Source organism: Diadema antillarum, unplaced genomic scaffold (genome assembly GCF_040938485.1).
Source record: "Diadema antillarum isolate AM-2024a unplaced genomic scaffold, OU_Dant_1.0 scf00000114, whole genome shotgun sequence".
NCBI lineage: Eukaryota > Metazoa > Echinodermata > Echinoidea > Diadematoida > Diadematidae > Diadema > Diadema antillarum.
Genome location: NW_027271003.1, coordinates 2,338,690 through 2,362,904, shown reverse-complemented (window position 1 = coordinate 2,362,904; position 24,215 = coordinate 2,338,690). Strand labels below are relative to the sequence as shown.

General features: G+C 38.4%; 1 protein-coding gene across 1 annotated transcript in view; it reads left to right on the top strand.

The window, feature by feature from the left end:
- Positions 1 to 24,215, top strand: part of LOC139719784 (uncharacterized) — a 65,597-nt gene that overhangs the window by 21,722 nt on the left and 19,660 nt on the right. Inside the window, exons 4-17 of the mRNA XM_071631169.1 lie at positions 6,556 to 6,672; positions 7,975 to 8,110; positions 8,996 to 9,153; positions 9,827 to 9,944; positions 10,286 to 10,429; positions 11,857 to 11,963; positions 13,088 to 13,291; positions 14,186 to 14,272; positions 16,938 to 17,024; positions 20,319 to 20,373; positions 21,033 to 21,238; positions 21,773 to 21,918; positions 22,402 to 22,499; positions 23,961 to 24,041. Of these exons, the coding sequence (XP_071487270.1) occupies positions 6,556 to 6,672; positions 7,975 to 8,110; positions 8,996 to 9,153; positions 9,827 to 9,944; positions 10,286 to 10,429; positions 11,857 to 11,963; positions 13,088 to 13,291; positions 14,186 to 14,272; positions 16,938 to 17,024; positions 20,319 to 20,373; positions 21,033 to 21,238; positions 21,773 to 21,918; positions 22,402 to 22,499; positions 23,961 to 24,041 (1,744 nt within the window). The remainder of the gene's footprint in view (positions 1 to 6,555; positions 6,673 to 7,974; positions 8,111 to 8,995; positions 9,154 to 9,826; positions 9,945 to 10,285; positions 10,430 to 11,856; positions 11,964 to 13,087; positions 13,292 to 14,185; positions 14,273 to 16,937; positions 17,025 to 20,318; positions 20,374 to 21,032; positions 21,239 to 21,772; positions 21,919 to 22,401; positions 22,500 to 23,960; positions 24,042 to 24,215) is intronic.

The window sequence follows — 24,215 nt, the reverse complement described above, 5'->3', positions numbered from 1 at the left end:
TCGGCTTTATCAAATGGAGTTCAGCAGTTCATGAGCTCTTGTTTCGATAGACCTGAACACACTTTGCAATGTGGTATCTAATTTTCAAGGTATCAATCACTCTACAATTTGCCTGGAATTATTTAGTCCAGGTCTTTGCAGAGATTCAGTGTGATCATGCAGTTTAACGATAGTCTGGACTCTTTGTTGTAGTAACTTGTACGTGATTGTAGGCACCTACATGTACATGTGCAATCCATGTGTAGTTTTCTTTCAGGAAAAGTTTCCCTTTACACCATGCCAAAAAGTGGGAAATGGATTGTTCTCACAAATCAAATGAAAACAGTCTTGACTCTACTACCACTGACAGATGTCCTCTAGATAGACACCATATTATTGTTTCCCTTTATACTGCAGTAACATTTAGACAATAACTTGTTATTGTCTAAATGTTATTAGAACATTTAAAGGCATTATTTACCATTTGCAGATGAAGCAAAAACCCAGCTTTAGTGCATCAGAGTAGTTCAGAATAATTCTGAAAAGTTAATCAGTATTTCAATGTTAAAGGACAAGTTCACCTTCATAGACATGTGGGTTGAGTGAATGCAGCAATATTAGTAGAACTCATCACAGAGAGTTGGAGCAAAATCGGACAATCCATTCAAAAGTTATGAATTTTTGAAGTTTCTGCTCAGTTACGGCTGGATGAAAACACTACTATAGCTCGTGATGTCACGTGAGTACAACGATATAAAGAAAGAATAAAGAAAATTCAACATATTTCCATTTTTCTTGCATAACAAAAGAACACTCGACTTCTCTCTTTCAGAAGGCAGGGAGAATAATATTACCCTTAACATACGTCAGTAGCAAGTTGAAGAAATGTGCACTTTATTCAAAAAGTAGAGTTTTGTGAAATTCTCTTTTTATTTTCCTTATATAGTTGTACGCATGTGACATCATACACTGTAGTAGTCTTCTCTTCCAGCAGTGACTGCGCAGATACTTAAGATATTCGTAACTTTTGAACAGATTGTCCAATTTTCCTCAAACTTTCACTGATGTGTTCTACTAATATTGCTGCATTCTCTCAATCCTTATGTATATGAAGGTGGACTTGTCCTTTAAGTATACAAATTGTGAACTACAATGTATAGTTATAATAACATTGTCTCTAGACTAAACCGTCTACAGTAATAGTGAGAAATATGTTTTAGGCTTTATGGCAAAGAAAGAAAAGAAAATATGGTAGGATGTTTTGTGATACAACTGACCTACATGTACACATATAATATTCATCAAATGTGATAATTCAAACATTTTTTAAATCATTGCTCCCAAAGGTAAACAGGACCTTTAAGCTTCACTGTATCTGTCTGTGCATACAATGCCAAAACAGGTACTGACGAGCTGCATTCTTACGATAATATTTCTGTTTCAAGGGGAGGATTAAAGATATATATGTACATGTACTTAGGAAGACTCTCCAATACTTCCTACACTACAAATGTATAGAATTCAATAGGGGTGTGAGTTGATGACCTTCTAGTCAATAATGCCTTTACTGCTTAGAGTGGGTGTATGACAAACAGACAGCTCATTCTACAATGGATGACATACACACACACACCACTAGTAAGTAAATATTGGGGGGGGGGTGGAGTAAAATACCACCACTTTGGTATTAGAAGTTCTCTGGAGGCTGGAAATAGATACAGTGTATGTTGCAAGTGCCAACTAGAATTCCCAGTGTGGTCAGTTTGATTGGTTAGCTTTCTTTTTTTTTTCTTTTTTTTTTTTTGCGTATTTATGACCGGCATTTTACGTGTAGTAGGATTTAAAACGTAATGGCACATCATCCTATTGCTCTCCACAGGAAGTTCATTTCATCTTTATACTAATTGTTCAGAACTTTATAGTAATTTAGTGTATTTCCATACAAAATTATAAAACATCCATAGAAAAGCACTATCATACTTCAAATGTTCTCTTGATGTATCCAGTCTTCAAGTTTAGTATTACAATTTTACATCAAGATGTGTGACACTTGTTCTTTTTTTTTTCACCTTTTGTGATCCAGGAGAAACAAAAAAGTATGGAATGGATTAGAGGAAACTTAGAAAGCTGCACTGAATCTTTGTTTTTAATACCGATAAAGTTACTTCTAAGGGCCAAACGCATGTTTTCTAATTCTGGTGATACAGAATAATCAAACAACTGTAGTTTACGCAACCACAGTATTTTAAACAGTGCATTTCTGACATTGCAGTTCTACACTACTCTCCAACATTCTAGACATATGACAGGTCTAATGACGTGGGATAATTTGGTTTTAATGAGCCAATTATGCCCCAATGAACACCCAACTATCCAAGCGATGATCAACCACTTAATACTTGATGAAACGATTCCTGTGCTCCGGTGGCTTGGTGGAGGTCTGTTCCTAATAGCCAAACCCCTTTGACAGCTGGGGGATTAGCACCCACCCAGCCGAATTTCCACCACATCCTAACCCCTCCCATCTTTTTCTGCATGGCTACAGATCACAAGGAATGTCAGGACAAAGCTAAGCTACCATTCAGATTGGTATTGAATCCATCAATGGTCCTTTGTAAGCCTTCTCGATGTTAAAAAAAAAAGAGATTGTAATCTGTATTTTTTCCCTACTGAGGGGAGGCCCTTGTATCATGACAACATGTACAGTACATCCTCTGCTCTTAGTAGAGCAATAAGAACTGATTACTTGGCAAACATTTATGCAGTTTAACTTTCGAAGACTGCACGAGACACCTCCTTGTATGCAATGCATTGCACAGACTTGCCCTTTATAGGAATACAAGTGTGTGCCTTCAAGATACTTTTCATTTTTATGAACCATGGCCAAATCCCCTCTCTTCTATAAACTCACTTTGTAAATTCGACAGATATCTCAAACCAAACATAATTGTGGCGATCATGCCTTTTCATACATGGGCCCAATACTTTAGAATATCTCTAGGACAAGCACCTTTAATGTTGGTGTTTTCAAGTTGATAAAAAAAATTATCTGTTTAATTTGCACTGATAATATTCAATATAAAATGATTGTTTTATGTTCTTTTTCTGTTCTTATTATGATACTATTTTGAAACACAACATATCCTATTCTCTGATTTACGCAGCAGAGTATCATTTTTAGTAGGTAGAATGAGCACTTAAAAGAGAACATTATCATGAAACTGTCCTCATTTTTTTCAGCCCCCCCCCCCAAAAAAAAAAAAAAAATGTTTTTGGAATGTGTCTTCAAAAGCGGTTTTGTATACAAAGTTTTGGTACATTGTAAAGTAGAAATAAAAGAATATCATGAAGTAGGGTGAATTAATTAAGATAAGAAGTATTTCAAGTCATACAATGTCTTTTTTTCCATCAAAAGAAAATGGCACACATGTTTTTACAAGAATATCATGCCAAAAACGGTCAAAAACAAGCAAAACAAAAACACTGAGACCCTATTTATTAAATGCTGTTAGATGAAAGCAATGTGTCATGGTCTTCAATATAACAAAAACCATGTACAAGTCTCCCCATATACAAAGTACTTTTGAATTCTAGGGACAAGTTGACTGGTAGATTTTCTTCTTATAGTTTTTAAGCCAAACATTTGTCGAGGAAAGTGGACTTTATTCCTGCGTTTTTGCTTCTGTTTGCCTATGCCCGAGTCATGGGTGACGGGTGTAGAATTGTCCCAGTGTTTAGTACAGTATGTTCAAAGTCCAAATGAGACAGAGCAAGGGTGTGTGTACTATCCTTGCAGCAGTCACTGTCTACACACAATGTTTACGTATGAATTTTAAAGATAAATGGCCCTTCTGTCTTATAGTATAATCATCATCCACATAATATGAAATACTTGATAAACTTTTAATGGTTTTGACATAAAGTAAGGCAAAACAAAAGAAAGAGTCTTGTCGATCTCAAACAGTTTGTTTTTGCTTTGTTAGTGCCTGAGGCATAATCCATGGACTATATCCACCCTTCATAAGATTGATTGAAGAAAAATACCATGTTGAGTATAATTTATTTGTGTTTTATTTGTTTTTCATTCTGTCTATTTTAGACTGAATTTATCTGCCTATTTGTTTGCGTGTGAGGAATGCTATAAAACTCTGTTTCAATAGTGAATAGTTCTTGAAATTAAAAGAAAATCCCTTTTTATTTTTTTTCTTCAAGAAACCAGAAAAGATATTTTCCCAATGCGACTACTTTAATTGCTTAAATACCAAATGTAGGGTGGAAGATTATAGTTAATGTGCAAGTAGGATTGTAATGCACCTGCTGTACTTACTTTGTATTACACTGATATAGCACTTAGTAATTCATTTTAACAAGTTTCATTAGATTTGTGGTGAATTTTTCCAGTTTACCTGTATTAAGATTCAGAAATTACAAAATAGAAAAGGGCAGACACAGTACATTATTACTCGTACAAGAAGTCTGTAGATACATAATTATCAGGAAAAACAAAGTATTGTAGTTTACAAGGCCTTGTTCTTTTCTTTTCTTTTTCTTTTCTTCAATTTTCCATTCCATGTCATTCTATATGTTGAATTTACATGAATAGAAATAACACACTAATCAGTTGAGAGGACTTGGCTTGTTCGCAGCAGAAGTATTCCATACCTTGAAGAAGAGGTAATTATGGGTGGGGTGCAATCTGGGGCTTAGTCACCTGTTGCTTTGGTTTTATTTTGGGCTTGATGACTGTTACAATTACAGTCCTCCAACACATGTCTCCATTAATTCAGATGGTCATCTGCTCTGTGATTGTAGCATCACTCTTGGTTAGGAATTGTTTTCAGGTACTGGCATCGTAGTGTATTGTAAACTTACACGTAGCATTTTGGATGGAAACATTGGAAAATCAGGAAGGGAAATGTGTTAGTCTTACTGTTCTGTGCTACCAGAAATAAGCATTTCACTTTCATCCATTGCTTGTATAGACATTCATAAGCTACCTGTACAAAGCAGTACACATTTGTGTTGTTGAAGTACATAGTGTTGTAGATGTTGTAACATACATGTACTGTAGGTCTACATGTTAAAGAATACTGTAAAACATGATATATTCGCGGCATGAATTTTTCGCGAATTGGAGCCGACGGCCTTTTTTGTGGCATGAAATTTTCGCGAACTGCCACTGGCATTCAATGCATATAGTGTAGACAAGAACTTTCGCGTGCATTTTAATTTCGCGAATCTTGGCGCTCGCGAAATTCGCGAAATTAAAATGCACGCGAAAATTCCTCGTTTTACAGTATACCATTATCAAAGCTGGCAGTCAATAACAAAACACAGTTGGTACATGTAGTTTTTTGTTTATGGATACTGCATGTCTCGTGGCACTGATTCTGCAGTGTTATGTTTGAATTTTTCCTGTAATCATCATTCAGCTGACAGCAGTAAAACACTATTATCTCAATTTTTGTTCGGTTTCTCTCCATCCATTAACACAAAAGACTTTGTGACACAGACAGGTTCATTGCATCAGGTGTGCACCCGTTGTTGACCTTTGACCCTCTATCACTGCCAGTGAATGCTTGTCAAAGCCAGGCAGCATAATGCAATCAGATTTCCAAAGCTCAAGGTACAATACTGCTCTTGTGTATCACTAGTTGTGTTTCTCTCTGTCCCCATGCCTGATGTTTTCATCGAGATGGGAAACAAAATAGTAAATATGGCAGCCATTGTCAGGAGCACACAGGGTTTGTGATCCCAGGCACTGATCTTTTGACAAAGTGCATTGGCGTAGACGAAGCAGCCAGTCGAAAGAGAGATCGTTCCAAGTCGCACAAGTCCAAGTTTGGAGTGATCGATGACGATTGTACTTGCATGCCATGACCCACAAATTGACACTGAAGTAGTTTTGCATTGTGTGAAATTCCTCAGTCTGCAGTTGCACATGTATTGTGTAGAATTATTCTGTTTGGAATATGTGTGTTTGGGTGTGTGTATGTGTGTTTGCACTTGTGTGTGACTGTTTTATGCAGGAAGTACTATGAGAAAAATGCATGCTCAGATTTCTTTGTACTATATCTCCTTGATTGAAGATTCTTATCCAAATGAGAGCCATATAGCATAAAATATCAAATGTTTCCAAGGATTGCCTGATTGTATAGCGATGCTAGTCAACATTGTCTTTCTCTCTCCATTAGTTCTACTTTTTCTGCCTATCTCTCTTCACCTATCCCTTTGCCTTTTCTCTATCAGAACTGACCTGATAAGGTCTACCAACAATTCTTTTCGTTCGACTCATGAATACAAACTTGTGTAGGCCTACATGTAGTACCAAGCAAGGTACAATGTATGTACACTTGTGGCCTAGAGAAAAAAAGAAGTCAAGAAAATCAATGTGTAATATTCTCTTCGTATCTCTGTCTGTGTCTTTATTTCTTTCAAAATGTCTGTGCCACAAGATTTATTACCAGATAAAGATTCTCTCGAAAAGTTTTGGGCCATGAGGTTTGAGGTCAAATGTCAGGTGAAAATGCCAATATTACATTTTTTTTTTTCTCTATATCTCGTTCTCCCTTGCAGTTGGAATTTTACAACAGAGATGCTGTGGATCAGAACTTTGAGAAGAACTCCTCCAAGCGTCTCTCCAAGCGAGAAAAGAGGGAACTGAAGAAAGAGAGGAAAGCTGCTCAGCTGAAGGTGAGAAGTCACATAGAATTTGGAGTTCTGTGACTGGTATTAGACCCATGGAGGTGGCCAGAATCTTTGACTTACAATGTGTGAAGGAATGGTATAGTTTTGGTGGCGATTTGAATTTAGGTTTTCATTTTTTGTGAGGTAATTAGAAACCACTTGTGTGGCATATTAAAGAGCATATGATTCTAAAGAGAAAGTTTATTAGATGAAAATCAGCTTTGAAATGGCTTAGATTTACTATCCAAAAACAAAGGAAAACAAAGTGGTGCTGAGGGAAGATGAGTCCTATCTTTTATTTTGACCTGTCTGTTTTTGGATATCTCAGCCATTTCAGAACCGATTATCATCAAATAAACTTTCAATTTCTTTTAGAATTGTACGCCCTATGATATTTTAGTAATATTTCATCTACAATGTAAGTGGTTTCTAATTATCTCACAAAAAGTTTAGACCTGAATCCCCATCTGGACCAAAACTATACCATTCCCTTTAAGCATCATAGATACATTTGTAGCTCCTGGGTATTTAATGAACTTTGAGCCCATGTAAACTTTTCAGATCCCAGCTTTGCTGCATTTTAAGAATTAGACATGCTACATGTGTAGAGAATGTTATATACCAAAGGAATGAAATGCACATAGTATAGAAGTATTGACAAATAAAAGTCTCATTTGTGGTTTAGTGCATCTTGTTAGTCATGTTGATATTGTCTGTGAATTCTCTCTCTGCTCATGCATTTAAACTTTCATGGATAAAGCAGCCATGTGCAGATCGTTGTATCCATCCTTTTATATGTCGTTGTTGTTTTTTAAAGGGATGGTACAGTATTGGTGGAGATGAGAATTGGGCTTTTAACTTTTTGCGAGATACCAAGAAAACACTTATGAAATAATACAGAGTATACCATTTTAAGAGGAATTCAAAGTTTATTTGATGAAAATTGGGTTTGGAATGACTGCAACATCCAAAAACAAAGTAAAACAAAGCGATCGTAATAAAGTGTGGGTCCCACACTTATTAGAATCGCTCTGTTTTGGGTATCTCAGCCATTTCAAAACCAATTTTCATCAAATAAACATTGAATTCCTCATGGAATTACATGTACATGCTCTTTCATATTTCATAAGAGGTTTCTCATAATTTTACCCAAAAATGTTTGAAACCTGAAATTAGGTCTCAACCAAAACTATACGATTCCTTTATTAATCCAAAAAGGAAGAAAATTAAAAATTCTGCATGAATGATTTTCTGTGTTTGTCACATGTAAATAGTGAAAACCGTTTTTGATCTGTCTTATACTGAAAGGGTGAAACCAAGGCGTATGATGCCCTCGCAAAGTCAAACTTCACACGCACCATCTCTAACCCGGAGAATGTTCTACGACGCAAGAGGCAGCAGAAACAGGACCAGCTTGAGAAATACAAGAACCGCCCTCTGTCTGGTAAGAGCACTGTACTATGGGGCCATTCACACTGTGAATGAAATACCTTGTGAAATACCTCGTGAAAAACTGTGGTAGTTAGGGGGAGGGGTGGGTAAAGCAAACTGGTCTATTTCCATCCTTGATTTGAATATTCAGCCTAAGAATAGGATACCTTTGTTTAAAAAAATATATATTATTCTGGTAAGCTACATTAAAGTATAAGTGATAATGGTTTAAAAAAACAATTACAAGAAAACTTCAAGGGACAGGTATATTCTGCATTCTGGGGGCATTTCATGAAGTGTTTTGGTCGGATATTTTTCTGACAAACTGTTACAAGCTACTGAAATCCTTGCATCTGATTGGCTGAGAGCAAATTGGTCTGACAACTTTGTCGGACAAAATGCTTCATGAAATGCCCCCCAGGTCAATTTCCATTCTCGATTTGAACATTCAGCCCAGATCTGATTCAGCCTAAGAATGGGATAACTCTGTCTAAAAAACCAAGTCGAATGCCAAATTGTCTACATCGCATCTCTGTTTATAGTTATTGCAGATTTGTACAGGATCAAGATATTTTCCCAGATACTGTTCTGCTCATTAATTTCAGGATGTTCATACACTGTACATTGAATTTAAGCATATATTCTGCAATGTCTGTAAGATTTTAGGTAGCAGTAGTTACTTGAATCAGACTGTTGGCTTTATATGATGTCGCTGATTAGTCAAGCTAATCAAGTATTTCCAGTTGTGTTGATTGCAGAAGTATAAATCACAGAATCATAAGAGGTTGGGTGTTGTATTAAATCATGTCTCATTCATTAATTGCCCCATTTATACCAAGTTATTCATGTGACAACTTTTGCCTTCACCAATAAATTTTTTGGCTTCTCCTATTGACAGGAGGTACCTTCAAGGTCTACGCCCACTCTACCTTCCCTGAGGTTCCCTACAAGACCCTCCTCGTCTCTGTCAACACCATGGCCGCGGAGATCGTCCGGGAGGCTCTCGAGAAATTTGGCGCCGTCAAGGCAAACCCCGCTGACTTCTGCCTTGCCAAGGTACTTCATTGAAGACTCGGTAGTGTGGGCAACATGGATGGTCCGAGTGTATCAATCTTTCTTCGCTAATGTTCAGTTTCTCTTATGTTCTGACATCAATTTCGTTTTGTATAAGTAGCATTTTGCGTGTATAAATTTGTATTTCATTGTTTCCATAAGTTATCGTATTTGATTAAGGTATGCTAGTAATGTACTATTCATGCTGGTTTTGTAACAGCGCCATGACCGTCATTTTTGATGGACTTCAGCCCTTTATAAGAGGCTACTATTATGATTATCATCATCCACCGGGTGCATTCAAAATACCACGAATAGCACCTGTCAGTGAATATGTACATTGAAGCATAATTATGCTCCATCGGTATTTAAGTCGACTTTATTCAAGATTCTTCTGCACTGGGTTATACCTTCATAAAAATCAAGATAAAGCTGTGCACAATTCATTATGGGGAGCCTTGAATATATCCCAACCGGACCAGCCTTTATACCACTCCATGAATCTGTGTTTTTCAGAGTAATGAGGACACACAAAGTAAAACATTACAAGTTTTTAAAACTGTTAACATTACATTGAATTAAGTAAGACACTACATTAGTTTTCAAGTCATAATTTTTTTGTAATGAGAATAGCCTTCATTGATTATCCCAATCAATTCTCTTCATTCCCTGTCAGGTCGTGGTGCCACCAGGTCGCAGCATTGAGGACTACGGGAAGGAGAACTTCCAGGAGGCCCTCCTGGACGAAGACGAATATCCGATGGACGCTGTCCTGAGATGGCCGGAGAACAGGGGTAAGAGATCCATGCTGAGTGGTCAGTGGCTTCTTCCTGGAGACGTATAAATCCTTTATTTTAACCCATTGAGGACAGTTTGATTCTGCTACAACACATATTTCTCATAGACGCTTGCCCGAGTATACTCAGGACTTGTCCTCAACGGGAGACCTGTGAAAGGCCATTGATAAACCTTAACGTGGACAGTCCCCCCCCCCCCCCCAATAAAAAAAAAAACACAAAATGCCATCTGCACCTATGTGCTTCACAAGATTGAATGATTTTGAAGTGGATTAGAATCTTTCGTCTCATGAGGTATCATCCTTTGACCTTTGACCTTTGACCTTTGACCTCTACAGGTGAACTGTGCTTTGAGCTGAAGCATAAGTCAAGCGACCACCAGCCACGCCTGAAGCGACCAAACAGAAAGGCAGATGGTGTCCCTCAGAGCCCCAACAGCCTTCCACCGGACAGACTCCCCTACTTCCTGGAACTCAATAATGGTGAGTCATAAGTGTATTATAAGTAAATGAATTATGACCAATAAAATAAAACAAACACAAGAGCATGAATAAAAGAATATAAATAGGACATTGACTTAGATGTAAAACAAAAACTGAAGTAAGACATTCACACAAAAAGGCATTTATAAAGATGTTAAACGAAATTGCCTGGAAATATAAGTCTTTGTATCGACTGAGTAGTCTTTGTATCGAGTGAGTGAGAAGTTAGTCACAGCTTCATTGTGCATTACCAGATGGAGGGATTTGTAAAAGATTTTAGGAGTATGTTTCTCCGTGCTGCTAGACATAGACCATTCCAGGAGTGTACACATGTCAAAGGGATGGTATAGTATTGGTGGAGTTGAGGATTGGTCTCTTAACTTTTTGCAAGATACCAAGAAACTGCTTGTGACATAGTACAGAGCTTACCATTCAAAGCAGAATTCAAAGTTTATCTGATGAAAATTGGTTTTGGAATGGCTAAGATATCCAAAAACAACATAATAAAAGGTGGGCCACATCTTCTATTAGGATTTCCCTGTTTTGGGTATCTCAGCCATTTCAAAACCAATTTTCAGTAAATAAACATTGAATTCCTCTTGGAATTACATGCTCTTTCATAGTTCATAAGAGGTTTCTCATTATCTCGACAAAAATGTTAGAAACCATAAGTAAGGTCTCAACCAAAACTACACGATCCCTTTAAGCATGAACACACACTATTGATGGATGTCATTGTTTCTGAATAGCTACCCAAGCAGTCACAACATGTACATGTAACTACATGTATGTTTCACATTTTTGGCTGTGCCTTTACTGTCATAATTCAGTTCTAAGGGGATGTTTGCCACTTCAATTTGTAGAGTATGCATGTACGGCCTCATTGTTCTATCACATGTAGTTGAAAAGCACTTTTGAATATACCTGCATTAGAGAAAAGTCTGCATTGAGAGACTTCTACTGTAAAAGTGCAAATTTTTGCGTTGTTGAAATTTTCGCGTTGCTCAAATTTTTGCGCATTTCGCGCAACCAGAAACTAGCGCAAAAATAAAAGCACACAAATATTTTTGACTGCCATATGTTCCATTAGATGATGTCTTGATTCCGCGGACTTAAAAATACGTGAAACTCTTCTAATCCCGCCGAGTGCGAAAAATTAGTCACGCGAAAATATCCACTTTTACAGTATGTTGTATGCGTATGTGCTTCTCTGCCATATTTATAGTGATGCCACTTGCTAAGGAAGCATACGTCCTGTAGACAGTGCAGGTGATAGGAAAGGTGCACCGTAATGCCATTTTCAAGAATTTTCAGACACTTTCTAGTTGTAAACCAATGCATGATGACATAATGCCACTCCTTTATGAGTGACAATATTGCTGAACGCACTTACCACTGACCCACTGACCATGGTGGTTGATCTGCAGATGGAACCGACATCATTGACTACAAGCCCAAGCACTATCGCCTCCAGATGGATGTCACAGAAGTGGGTAGCCAGCGAGACCCACATGTGGGCGGACCTTACCTCCAGGTGAGCCAATAGAGATCCAGTAATCATACTTCGCCCTAGATTCAAGCATTGGTCGTGTCAGTAGCTCTGACATGCAAATAATGTACTTGTCATGGTGGTCAATAGTCACAAGTTCAAGAGATGTCTGGTATCTGGTTTGAAATTCACAAACCATTTGGGCGAGAAACCATGACCTTTTCAAGGTAGAAAAAAAAAAGAAGAAGAAAAGAATGGTATGCCTCCCGGGACATCAAAATGACACGTTGCACTCAGCTGTACTAATGCCTCGTCGTGTAGGTAGTTAGACTTGAGAGTTCAGTTTTGGAAAGAAATGGATGGCCGTGAATATAGTAAGGACTGCAAAATATTTACAATTGCAAAGGAGATCCTGTTTTAGGTTGTAGTATTTCCAGGTTTGTTTAGCATTGCAGTGATGCAGTGATATTTCTTTACTTCAAACATTGAAGCACCTGGAGTATGACCAAAGTGCTTCTTCCATTAAAAAAAAACAAAAACAAAACAAAAAACAAGATATACCATCCTTGTCAATTCTGTTGTCTGGAGAGTGATAACAGAATGATAAACAACCATTATTGTGTGACAAATTTCCTATGGGGAATGGTATACTGGCATGTAGCAAGACATTTAGTGGTTTATGCACAATTTGGCAGGGAATAATTTTCCTGATATGGCATTGCAATTTCCTATGCATTTTTACACCACTGCAACAAAAGCTAACTTTTGTGTAGCAGTTTTCTTCCATAGAAGTGTACAGGATACCATATGAAATATTGTTCATCAGCTGAAATTGCTAATCAAATTTGCGTCGGAAAATTATTGCCTGTATGGGATTGTATGCTGTAGAGAGTCTATTTCAGATTCCGATTTAGGTTTTGAAGATGTTATTATCAAAGGAATTTCTTGCTGTTTTTGACTGTCAGTAGATGATCTGATATTAGAAGCTAAAGATGTATTAACCTTTTGTGTGCTACATTGATTTCCCGTCCATGGGTATGTGTGTGAAATTTGTGCACATTCAACTTATCGGCACAGAAAGGGTTAACAGGTTTCGGAAGTTGGGAGAAATTGAATCTGTACATACTCAGGGTGGAAAGTAAACTCCAGAGTCTTGATTACTCCTTCAGCTTGTGGCACAAGACATCCTCCCTCGTCACTGCGTGGTGGCGAAGATGGAGGGCATCGTCACGGTGACACCATCCAGTGCCGAGGCGGAGATCTACGTCGGCGGGGAGCGCATCTTTGAGACCACCATCCTCCAGCACGGAGCCGTCGTGCAGTTCGGCCGCCAGTACACCTTCAGGTTCTGTGACCCACAAGTGGAAGATCCTGTGAGTTGTCCTTTAGATTGAGTTACCACCTTCTGTTCCCTTGTCATGGTTCTTTTACGATTAACAGGGCCCGATATCTGCAGTGGCCCGATGGCCTGGGGCCACTAATAACTGATGTCGGGGCACCAAATTTCCAAAAGGCTATCCTTTGGTGATCCAATCAGGCAGCTTAAATCGAAAATGACATTTCGTATTTCCTCATATTTCAAGCCGCTACATTTCTTTTTCAGGCCATCAAAATAATTATGATGAAGAAAAAAAAAATTACGATTTTAGTGACCCAGACAGGCCACCAGCAAAAAATGTTTGTGTGCCGTGTGGTATCAAAGACCCACTGACGTGAGTGTTGGAGAGCTTTAATCTTATCTCGGTATAGTGCAAGTGAAGGTATGATTATAAAATACAATGTGTACAGATATACAGCTTTTCATAAATCATGTTTTGGAGCCTATCGGTATGCAGGGAACAGGACAGACATGCATTTGTTGTTGTTGTTGTTATTGTTGTTGTTAATGTTGCTGTTGTTGTTGTTGCTGCTGCTGTTGTTGTTGCTGTTGTTGTTGTTGTTGCTGCTGCTGTTGTTGTTGTCGTTGTGGTTGTTACATAATCTATCCTTTGCATGAATTGAATGGAAATCTCATAAATGTATGGTGGGGGGGAGGGTGAGGGAATTGCCCCCTTCCCCCCATCCCGACTGGACTCAAACCCTCGCCGGCATCTTTTTCAGAGTGAATGCGCACAAAGGACATTAAACTAGACATGTATTTATAGCTTGATTATGTGATTACTTCAGAATGAATCATTATACTCAGGCCCAATGGATTACATAATCTCCCATTTGTTTGATTTGCCGTGTCTTCTCACTAATCCATGTCCCGTTTCTTCTCTGCTTAGGACTGGGAGGACAGGAATGCATCACACGTGGAGACAACATTTGATGCCGATGGCAGCATCGAGACATACAATAGCAAACAGGAGAAGGTACATGTAATTCCCCCCCCCCTCCCCTTTTGTCTAATTCTATATACTTATTTGTCTTTCTATCCGTCTATTAATCAAGATTCTGTCAATCTATATATCTTTATCCTTTTTCATCTATCTTTCAAGCAATGTGTTTATCTGTCCCTCCATTTAATTGTCTAGAAAGCTTATCGCTGGTGGGTCAACAAAACCTTATATCTAGAAAAATCAAGTGTTCTGGAGAGCGAGAATATGTGGCAGCCAAAGCAATATAACAAATGGGAGAGCCTCTGATTTCACGTGCTGTGGTGACTTACTCTTTGGAGTAAGACAGCTAGGATTTGAATAGGATGTCACTTAACTGATTATTGATAATGTGACAATTAATCCATTCCAATAAAGTGATTTTCACCAAAATTTGAGATACAAGGTCTCTTCACCGTGGCAATGTTATTTGTCTGTCCATCTACCTGTCTGTCTGTTTGTCTGTGTCTGTTCAGTTCTCTCTTGTGACGCACCCTTGCACTTGTTTAATTTTTCCTTAGTTTAGATAGATACTGTAGATAGATAGATAGATAGATAGATAGATAGATAGATAGATAGATAGATAGATAGATAGATCAATAGATAGAGAGATAGACTGATAGATAGATAGGTGGAGAGAGCCAGAGGAAGAGAGAGTGGGTGTGAAAACAGCAACAGAAAAAGAAAGATTAACAAAATTATCACACCAAGGAACTTTTATCTAAGTGACTTTATGACTCAGATCAGTATTGTTATAAGTCCAAATGTGTCAATGTTTTGTTCTTTTGTATGTAGTCCTGAGTGTTATTCTATATCTGTAACTAGAGCACTGGAACTGTGTTGTACAAGAGCATGTTTATGTTATTTGTGTCCAAACCAAGGGTGTGCTAAAGTAGTTAACCTGGTTTCTTTGTTGTATGTCCATTTTTAGGAATTATCCGGTTTCCTGATGTTTATAAATAGTGACAAGAGTGAAGAGATATATGTTGTAGCTGAATGCTGTTGGGTATTAATAGACTACTGGCTCTGATATCCCATACCGCATGATCACATGTGTATCTCACCTGATATACAATTTTTGCACATTTGAATGGGGAGCTTTGGCTAGCGATGCTTGATTCTACAGTGAAATATTTTATATCTTTGTCCTAATTTCAAGGTTAGTAGCTACATTTGCACTGATCAAATTCTGGAGTGTGGTCAATATTGCAAGTCCAAATTTTGTCAAGATATGTAACCCTGCATTTTTATCCCTTTCTCCTTTGAACTTTCTGGCAAGTTTCATCAGTGCAGCTACCCTAGCAACAGCGAGCAAATTTGTAAAAATTTTAATAGTTATCACACACAAAAAAGTTTGACATCTTATGGGCATTTCAACCATATACATGGATTCATCTGTGTTTAGAGATTGATCATGAACAGCAAAGCCTATGACCCAAGGTTATAGCTTTTTGTAGAAGAAAAATATTGCTTGAGTGCTTTATACTAATTTAGACCCAGAGAAAATTTTCCATGCTTTCAACCTATTGTATGCGGTGTACTCGTGCTCCTGTAGTGACCCTATAATGAGTACGTTTTTATTCAGACATTAAACCTCATGAGTGTTTGCATGTGTAAGAGTTGTGGGATAGTGTTTAATGGATATTGTACTATGTTATGTTATGTATGGGACTTTTATACCAACACCAAATTGTTCTACATAGACAAAACAACAACAAATATACACAGCTCCTAAATATTTCTTCTCAGAAGGAAGAATTGAAAATTTTATTCTTTTAATTTTTCGGAAGAGAGAACCTGATAGAAAGACAAAGAACATGTCAGATATAATACTGATATTGTGTACAAAAAGTTCACTAATAGGCCTGGTGGTAAAGACAAGGGGAGATGGAATCTTTAATCTTAATCACACTTTACAAAGGTGTCTTCGTATGGGGGGGAAAAAGGAAATTCAAAGAATTCTTGTATACAACATCACTAAAGGCTGTCATCACCAGAGCAGAAAGTTGACATAGGTCCTTCTAATGCTAAATGATGTTGTCAGATAAAATCAAATACAAAATACAAAGCCCAGGAGAAGAGGATTCTACCCTAACTTTGAGATTGAAGGTTCTAGGCATGAAATAGGAAGACTTGCTAGCTAGGAGTGGTCAAAAAGAATCTGATACATTTACACATCAATTAGTCCACAACCTCCAAGGTACCTCTGGCTAACTTCAAATCAGTCCACCACTTATAACTTTCTATATTCTATTTAGAAAACCAACTTCAAGCGTGTAATGATATAAAGCAGACCTCCTAACCATTCTGAATTTGAAGGAAAGAGTCTGAATTTTGACCATTCCCAGCTGTTATTTCAATTGGAGTTTCTTTTATAACACACTCTTTTAAATAAAACTGTCCTTTCTTTCCTACTTTTGAGCCAAACCATCCCTATTTTTCAGTCAGAAAGGTGGGGGAATCTGAGAACGTAGAATTGAAAGAGAAAAGAAAAATACAGGGAGAAGCAGAGTATGATATATGCATATGCACTTGCTCAATTTTAGGATCACGAGACCAGTTTTCCTCTAATCACTTGAGCCTCCTCCTCAGATTCTACAGTACTTCAGCCTAACCCACTAACCCTCCCTATCCGTGACCTAACACACACGTGTGTCCACAGATATTCACTCGAAGCACTACGTACACTGTTGAGACCACTTTTGGTGCCAACGGTCACATAGCGACGCATTCAGCGCCCCCAGCGGAGGTTAGTGGTAGCATGGATCAGGTGGAGACGGGTCCCAACTCGGTCCCCGTCTCCTACATATTTTTCTGGTTTGCGTCACCATGGCAACTGCCTGCATCCATCTTTCAAAATATGCACTCAAACGAATAAGACAAAGCCAAAAAGGATAGCTCTGTGATCACTCTATTATCCCATCATTGACTCGAGTATTCTCATCTCTAGCGCACAATCCAGTATCATCATCCTTAATTGCCTTGTGCTCCTGTCTTGAATGTGTCACTGCATGGTTGGCATGGTAACAGTTAGACAACCTGTGTGTTTGTACTTCACTGCATTATCTGGCCTCTTGCATTGACCCTCCCTCACCTTATGCGCAAGAGAATTCAAGTGCACCCTGTTTGTCCACGTTCATACTCAAAACATGCACACAAGCATCGAGCAGTGAAGAGTATTTGATAATGCACTTTAGTGCATGTTTACCAATAGCCTTGATTTGATACTCGCATTTATGTGACAAAAAAAAAAAGTGAAAGGAATTTGTCTCTAAAGATATTACATACTGGTATGGTATCACTTGCTGACTGTTGCTAGTCATCTGGGTACCTTTTTTTTCGGGGGGGGGGGGGGGGGGTAGGGGGATTGGGGTTGGTAGAGGTGAGGGAACCAAACTGCACTTCTTCTTTATCAATTTCTTACAATTAATTCAGAGCTGTCTTGACCTCTGCACATTCGTACTCAAGAATTATTGCAGTTATTGTTGTTGTATTAGATGAATTATACAGAGTATCCACGTCTTCCTAAATCTGCAAGATATATTTCATCTACCTCTAATATCTATCTCTCATCTATCTCTTATCCATCTCTCATCTATCTCTTATCCATCTCTCATCTATCTCTCATCTATCTCTTATATATCTCACATCTATCTCTCATCTACTCTTATATATCTCACATCTGTCTCTCATCTATCTCTCATCTATCTCTTATATGTCTCACATCTATCTCTCATCTATCTCTCATCTATCTCTCATCTATCTCTCATCTATCTCTCATCTATCTCTCATCCATCTCTCATCTATCTCTCATCTATCTCTTATATATCTCACATCTATCTCTCATCTATCTCTCATCTATCTCTTATATATCTCACATCTATCTCTTATATATCTCACATCTATCTCTCATCTATCTCTCATCTATCTCTCATCTATCTCTTATATATCTCACATCTATCTCTCATCTATCTCTTATTTGTCTCACATCTATCTCGCATCTATCTCTCATCTATCTCTCATCTATCTCTCATCCATCTCTCATCTATCTCTCATCTATCTCTTATATATCTCACATCTATCTCTCATCTATCTCTCATCTATCTCTCATCTATCTCTTATATATCTCACATCTATCTCTCATCTATCTCTTATATATCTTACATCTATCTCTCATCTATCTCTGTCTCTTTGTGTCCTGAAAAGAGGATTAAACAGTCCTTCCCAGATATGGGAATAACTTTCACCTGTTAGGATGCATGTTATGTAATTATCTCTTCTTTTATCTGCTACAGTTCAGTTATGATAGCTGTTTTATTTTGCCTCATCCGTGCATGTTTACTCACAGTATTTATCCAGCAGCTCATTGTATTCTGCTCATTTAAGAAGATGATTCAGTTCTTGTGTGGACCTTTTAATAGAGGAAAAGATATTCATGAACCAAGCCCACACCTCAGTGTTGATAATGTACTGTTTAAGTCTCTCTCCCCTTCTCCCCTTTTTCCTCCCTCTCTCTCCCTCTCCCCCCCCCCCCTTCCCCCCCCCCCCCCCAGTTTTCTTCTTTCATTCTTGTTATGCCACCCAGTTGAGTGGTAATATTATGATTTGCAAATGTCATACAAACTGATACTGTTATTTTGACTTTTGCAAGAATCACACTGAGGTCTCTCAGCATAATTATCTGCTCTACTTGTATTAAACTTTATGTTGTAAATGAACTGACGGAAAGATGCCTTGGTAGAAACTATTGTGTGCTCTTTGTCCAAAACAAAATTGTGCCTTGGTGTAGGAATGACAAGTCAGTGTCGGTAGAAATGGCCGTGCTTTTTTGTTTGATGGCAAAAGGTAAGAGATTAATAAGAATATCTAAGAAAAGATGAAGAAAGAGTATGAATCTTTCTTCTATTGATCCACACACATGGCAGGTGTACAAAAATTGACCTCACAGCACCTCAAATTGCAGTTATATCTTCTTATTTCTGTCGGGGCAAACTTCTAAGGCTGACACCTTTCAAAGCGAATGAGTAGGTTTTCATGTGCTCTCCATGCTACTTATATACTCCTATTTAATCTCACAAGTGCACGCTTGTAGTGATAATGTTTGTGTGATACACACTCTTTATGTCTGTTCAAATAGTCTCATTACAATACCCCCAGTGTGTTTATGATAGACCATTTGAACACAAAGGTTATGCAGTCATTTGCATTACTCTGTCCCCATATTCTTATTTGCAGTATGGGAATGCACATGAACTGAAGAATGATAACTTTGTGTCTGTTGTTGGTGTCCACTGATCTCTTAAAAAACAAGTGATGATTAAATAATTGAAGATTTTCAGTTTACTGTAAAAGGAGGAATGCTCATGTGCATTTTAATTTCGCAAAGTTTGCGAGAGCCAAGATTTGCGAAATTAAAACGCACACAAAAGTTCTTGTCTACGTTTTACGCATTGAATGCTCCCGGAGACTCATTAAAATTTCATGCCTCAAAAATATCTTATTTTATAGTAACTCTATGGGGAAAGAGTGAGGATGCTGAGTGATAAATTCGGATTCAGAATAAACACCTGCGGGTGTAGGGTTACCATGGAGAAGAAAGACTGGCCCGGCTAGCTAGGCCCTGTTTCATAAAGCTGTTCGTAAAGTTACATGAACAACTTACGAGCGACTGGTGATCAGTTCTGATGTGCTATACTTATCAGAATTTCCATAATTCAGCACAAGAACTGATCACCAGTCACTCGTAAGTCGTTCGTAACTTTACGAACAGCTTTATGAAACACCCCCTATGTATTTGAGAATTCCCATAACATCTTGTGTACGGCTTTACCACTGATCTATGTCTAGGAACATCCATCTGAAGAATTTTGACTGAAGTTGACCATTACCGATGCACATATTTGCTGACCAGAGCTATTAGTGGTGTACAAATGTATCCCTGTGGTCAGTGAATGAATCGGGCCACCCATGAATCTCAATGCTGCCAGTTCTTTAAGATTTGTGCTCATACTTTAATGCCCAAACCTCTCTTATGATTTTGCAGGTACGTGATCCCAACACTGAAGTTCTGCCACTGAGTCTGGAGTTCAGAGATACAGGTGGGTGATACAACATTCAAACCTTCCAGTAATTTTCTGCCCACTTAATATCTTATTTTTGTATGCTTCCAACCAAAATGGTGGTGATTTTTTTTATGGGATGCACCGTAAAAGGGAAGTAATTGTGCTATTGTGCTTGTTATGTGGACAGCTGATTATAAAGTGATGATTTTCTTAAGTAGGAATATCAAAAATTGTCATTCCCGCTTTCCTATTTCTTTGGAGATATCCCTTCTCTTTGATGGCCCACTGCCTACAAATGTTTTACATTTGCACCTTTTCAGTATTAGTTGTTAGGATGCAGTTGCCAGTTTTCTCTCTTTGTGTCTGAAGTGGCTTGTTGACATTTATTTGCTAAGGCTGTCCAATTTATTTGATTTCTCCTTCATATAGGATTAATCCAATTTTGCCCCTGTATGGAAAAGACACTAGAATTGTATGAATTTCCCCTTTGTGGTCAACACAATTTAGAACTTAGAAGTTAGAACTGTGACTTCTTAATATTGGTAGATATAAGCTGATGGAGATATGCGTGTCAACAAAAAAAAACAAAAAACAAAAAAACAGTGTTTAGCGCCTGTAAGATAGACTAGATCGTTTCCAGCATTTGTATTCAAAGTACCAATCATTTTTTCTTTTATTTGTTGTGTGTCCATCAGCTGAGGAGATTTTCTTCAAGACTGTGGTACACGATGTGAATGGCGCCCAGCTGTACTTCAAGCTTGCTCCCACCTACGCCCTCTACCTGGCCTGTCGGTACCGCCTCTCCAAGCTCTACCGCCCAGAAATGGGCCCAACAGAGAGGGCCCAGCGCCTCTCTGCCTTCCTCAACAAGATGGCTGACATCATTGACCGGACGGTTGAGGTATGGCAAGCACCTTCATCACTTCCGAGTCATGTGCCTTTTTGCCCTTAATCACATATGGGGAAGGTGTTTAGAAAATTAAATGAGGTCTTTGTACCATAATTCGTACCCCTCTCTTGCAAACCATTCCAATATCCATACAAATGTCTGCTTTGTGTACCATTTGATGTGGACACGGCTTCCATGTAATATTTCATTCAAATTATTCTTGTGTTTGATATTGATAGAGAGAGATCCTTTGTTGATTAATTCGTACTTTTTGGGTAGTTGTTCTAAATGTTTTCCACTCCCCTCCATTATTAGTTCAGTTCACTGGATCAATTTATGACACTATGCATCTACACTACCACACCAAAATCACGCAACTGATGCTTTCATCTGGCCATTCTTTAGAGGCAGTCATTTGGCATGAAATATTGTATGGAATTTCCCCTGGTCCTTTTGTTACAGCAATGGGGTCAATCCTGTACCAGTATTAAAAAATTAAAAAAACGAAAGAATGTACCCCAAATTGCTTGTGATTTGCATTTGCAGGAGGAGTCCCAAGTGGCTGGCGCCCTCACGTTCTGGTTGGCCAACGTCTCGGAGCTCCTTCACTTCATCCAGCAGGACCGTGACATTGGTGGCATCTCCCACGACGCCCAAGACATCCTCCAGTCATGCATCCAGAACACCTTCAGGTGAGGATGGATGAGGGGTCACCCAGTGTCGTCATGGTTACCAGATTCTCTGTATATAGTTGGCATACGTGCAGTGTTCACACTGAATATGTCATTGTGTGTAGATGTTGACATTGCGTTCTGATATGCACTGTTTAAGATTTGATGGTGGTAGAGGTGATGATGTTGATGGTGATGAAAGTGATGAAGATGATCGTGATGATGACTATGATATTGAAGATGGTTGTTAGGCTGTGGATGTGGAGGAGGATATCTTTCCATTGTTTATGGAATGCCTCTTTGAAAGAGGGTTGGATTTCTTGGGTATGGTGATAGTGTTGAGATGCATGCAGATTGTTTAGTGATTTTTTTTTTTATCTCTTTTGGTTTGCATTGTCATGATCAGGTGTGGAGACATGTCCCTCTGCATGAGACCTAAAAATATGATTGTACTCGCTCTCGTTGTCAAAATGCACTAATGGTCTTTGTTTTCCACACCAACAGGCATCTTGTGCGTGCCATGCAGATTGAGCTGAACAAGAACCTTTCTGCCTTCCTGGATCCCAGTGAGGAGGCAGATATGGAGCGGGACTTTTCAGCAGGTAAGTCATGTGACACCTGGGCTGTAGTTTCATAAAGCCATTCGTAAAGTTACGAACGACTTACGAGCGACTGGTGATCAGTTCTTGTGCTGAATTATGGAAAGTCTGATAAATACAGCACATCAGAATTGATCACCAGTCGCTTGTAAGTTGTTTGTAACTTTACGAACAGCTTTATGAAACACTCTCATTCTACTCCTTTGCTTTAAATTATGACAGTACTCATCACATCAAGACAACCATCTTCCTCACTGTGAAAATGACTTTCTGTGTCACCTTGTCTTGCACATCATTTAAAAGTCATTTGCATTGTGACAACTTGGTTTAGTACTCATTTTCCATCTGTTTGTGTGTGTGTGTGTGTGTTTTATCGTCAAAATGTCATGGATCCTTATTCTTGATCCTATCATTGACTTTGATTTGAGATAATTCAGAATCTAGAATGCCATTTTTTGTTGTGTTGTTCTTTTTTCAAGCAAAGTCTCCACAGTCTGTCTGACATGAGTATCTATCATGTATCAATGAGCATTTTGACACAAGAACATCATTCAGCCATATTGCATCCTGCATGATATGAGATCATCAAAAATCTGTGACTTTACATACAAATCAGATTCTGTTTAGATTACTGTTATGCCTGATATAGACGCCTTTCGTCTGCTCACTGATTTATATCAGTCTAGAAAACTTTCTGAAACTGATTCTTGACCCAAAGAACTGCTGGAGGAGGGGGAGGGGAGGGGAATTCAGTTAATGGGGAAAATGCTGAGTATAGATCACTTGTTTTTGATTTAACATCATATCTACATGAAGAATAAGGGGTTATGTTTCTAATTGCCAAATGTAATGGACTTTTTTGGACATACTAAGGAACCCAGGGAGAGGGTGGCAGTGGATTCAGTTTAATATAAAAAATGTTGAGTATCAAACAAAAGTCATTATCAATTTACCATTCACATGGAAGATAGGGAAATAAGTTTATAAACTGGTTGATTTGGGAATGTTGTTAGTCTGGTAGTTTGTTTACTGGAAATTTCTCTTCAGTTTTTGTTGAAGCCCCTTTGAGTGTATCACAGTGTTTTTCTACTAACTCTAACTAACATATACCATCAGATAGGCTATCCAAGAACTCAGTCTCTGCACTTGCTCAAGGAATGCACATGATACAAGATAAAAATGTGATGATGTTTTGAGCACGTCCACTTCTTTTGACCTATAATGAAGACAGAGTGTAATTTTATTCTCTTTTAAGTCAAAAGAGATGAGATCATTTAAGGAACATTTCGTCACTTAAGTGCATATCTATCACAAAAGACAGTATGACAAGAGTGCCCCGGGTTTGTGAACATGTTTTGGTTACTGATGATAGAAAGTGTTTGTAAGAGTTTTTGGGATTGAGGGCAGCACAGGCCAGATATGACATTGAGTGTCCAACTGAATCTTCCCGTTTGACCCGTCCAGACGAGGATTCAAAGAGTGTTGAGAGTGGGCGCTGGATGAGACCACCGTCGAGCAGCCCCATGAGTGGACGCCCAACAATAGGTAGGCACCAATTAACCCCACCCCCACCCCCACCCCATTTAGTATCCATAGCAACTCACTCATCTCCCTGTATCCATGGCAACACAGCTCCATCCCCATCACATCCTCTCAACATCCGAACTCATGCATGCCCACACAGTCTAACCACAGGGAACCTCATTCTTGTAACTGTAC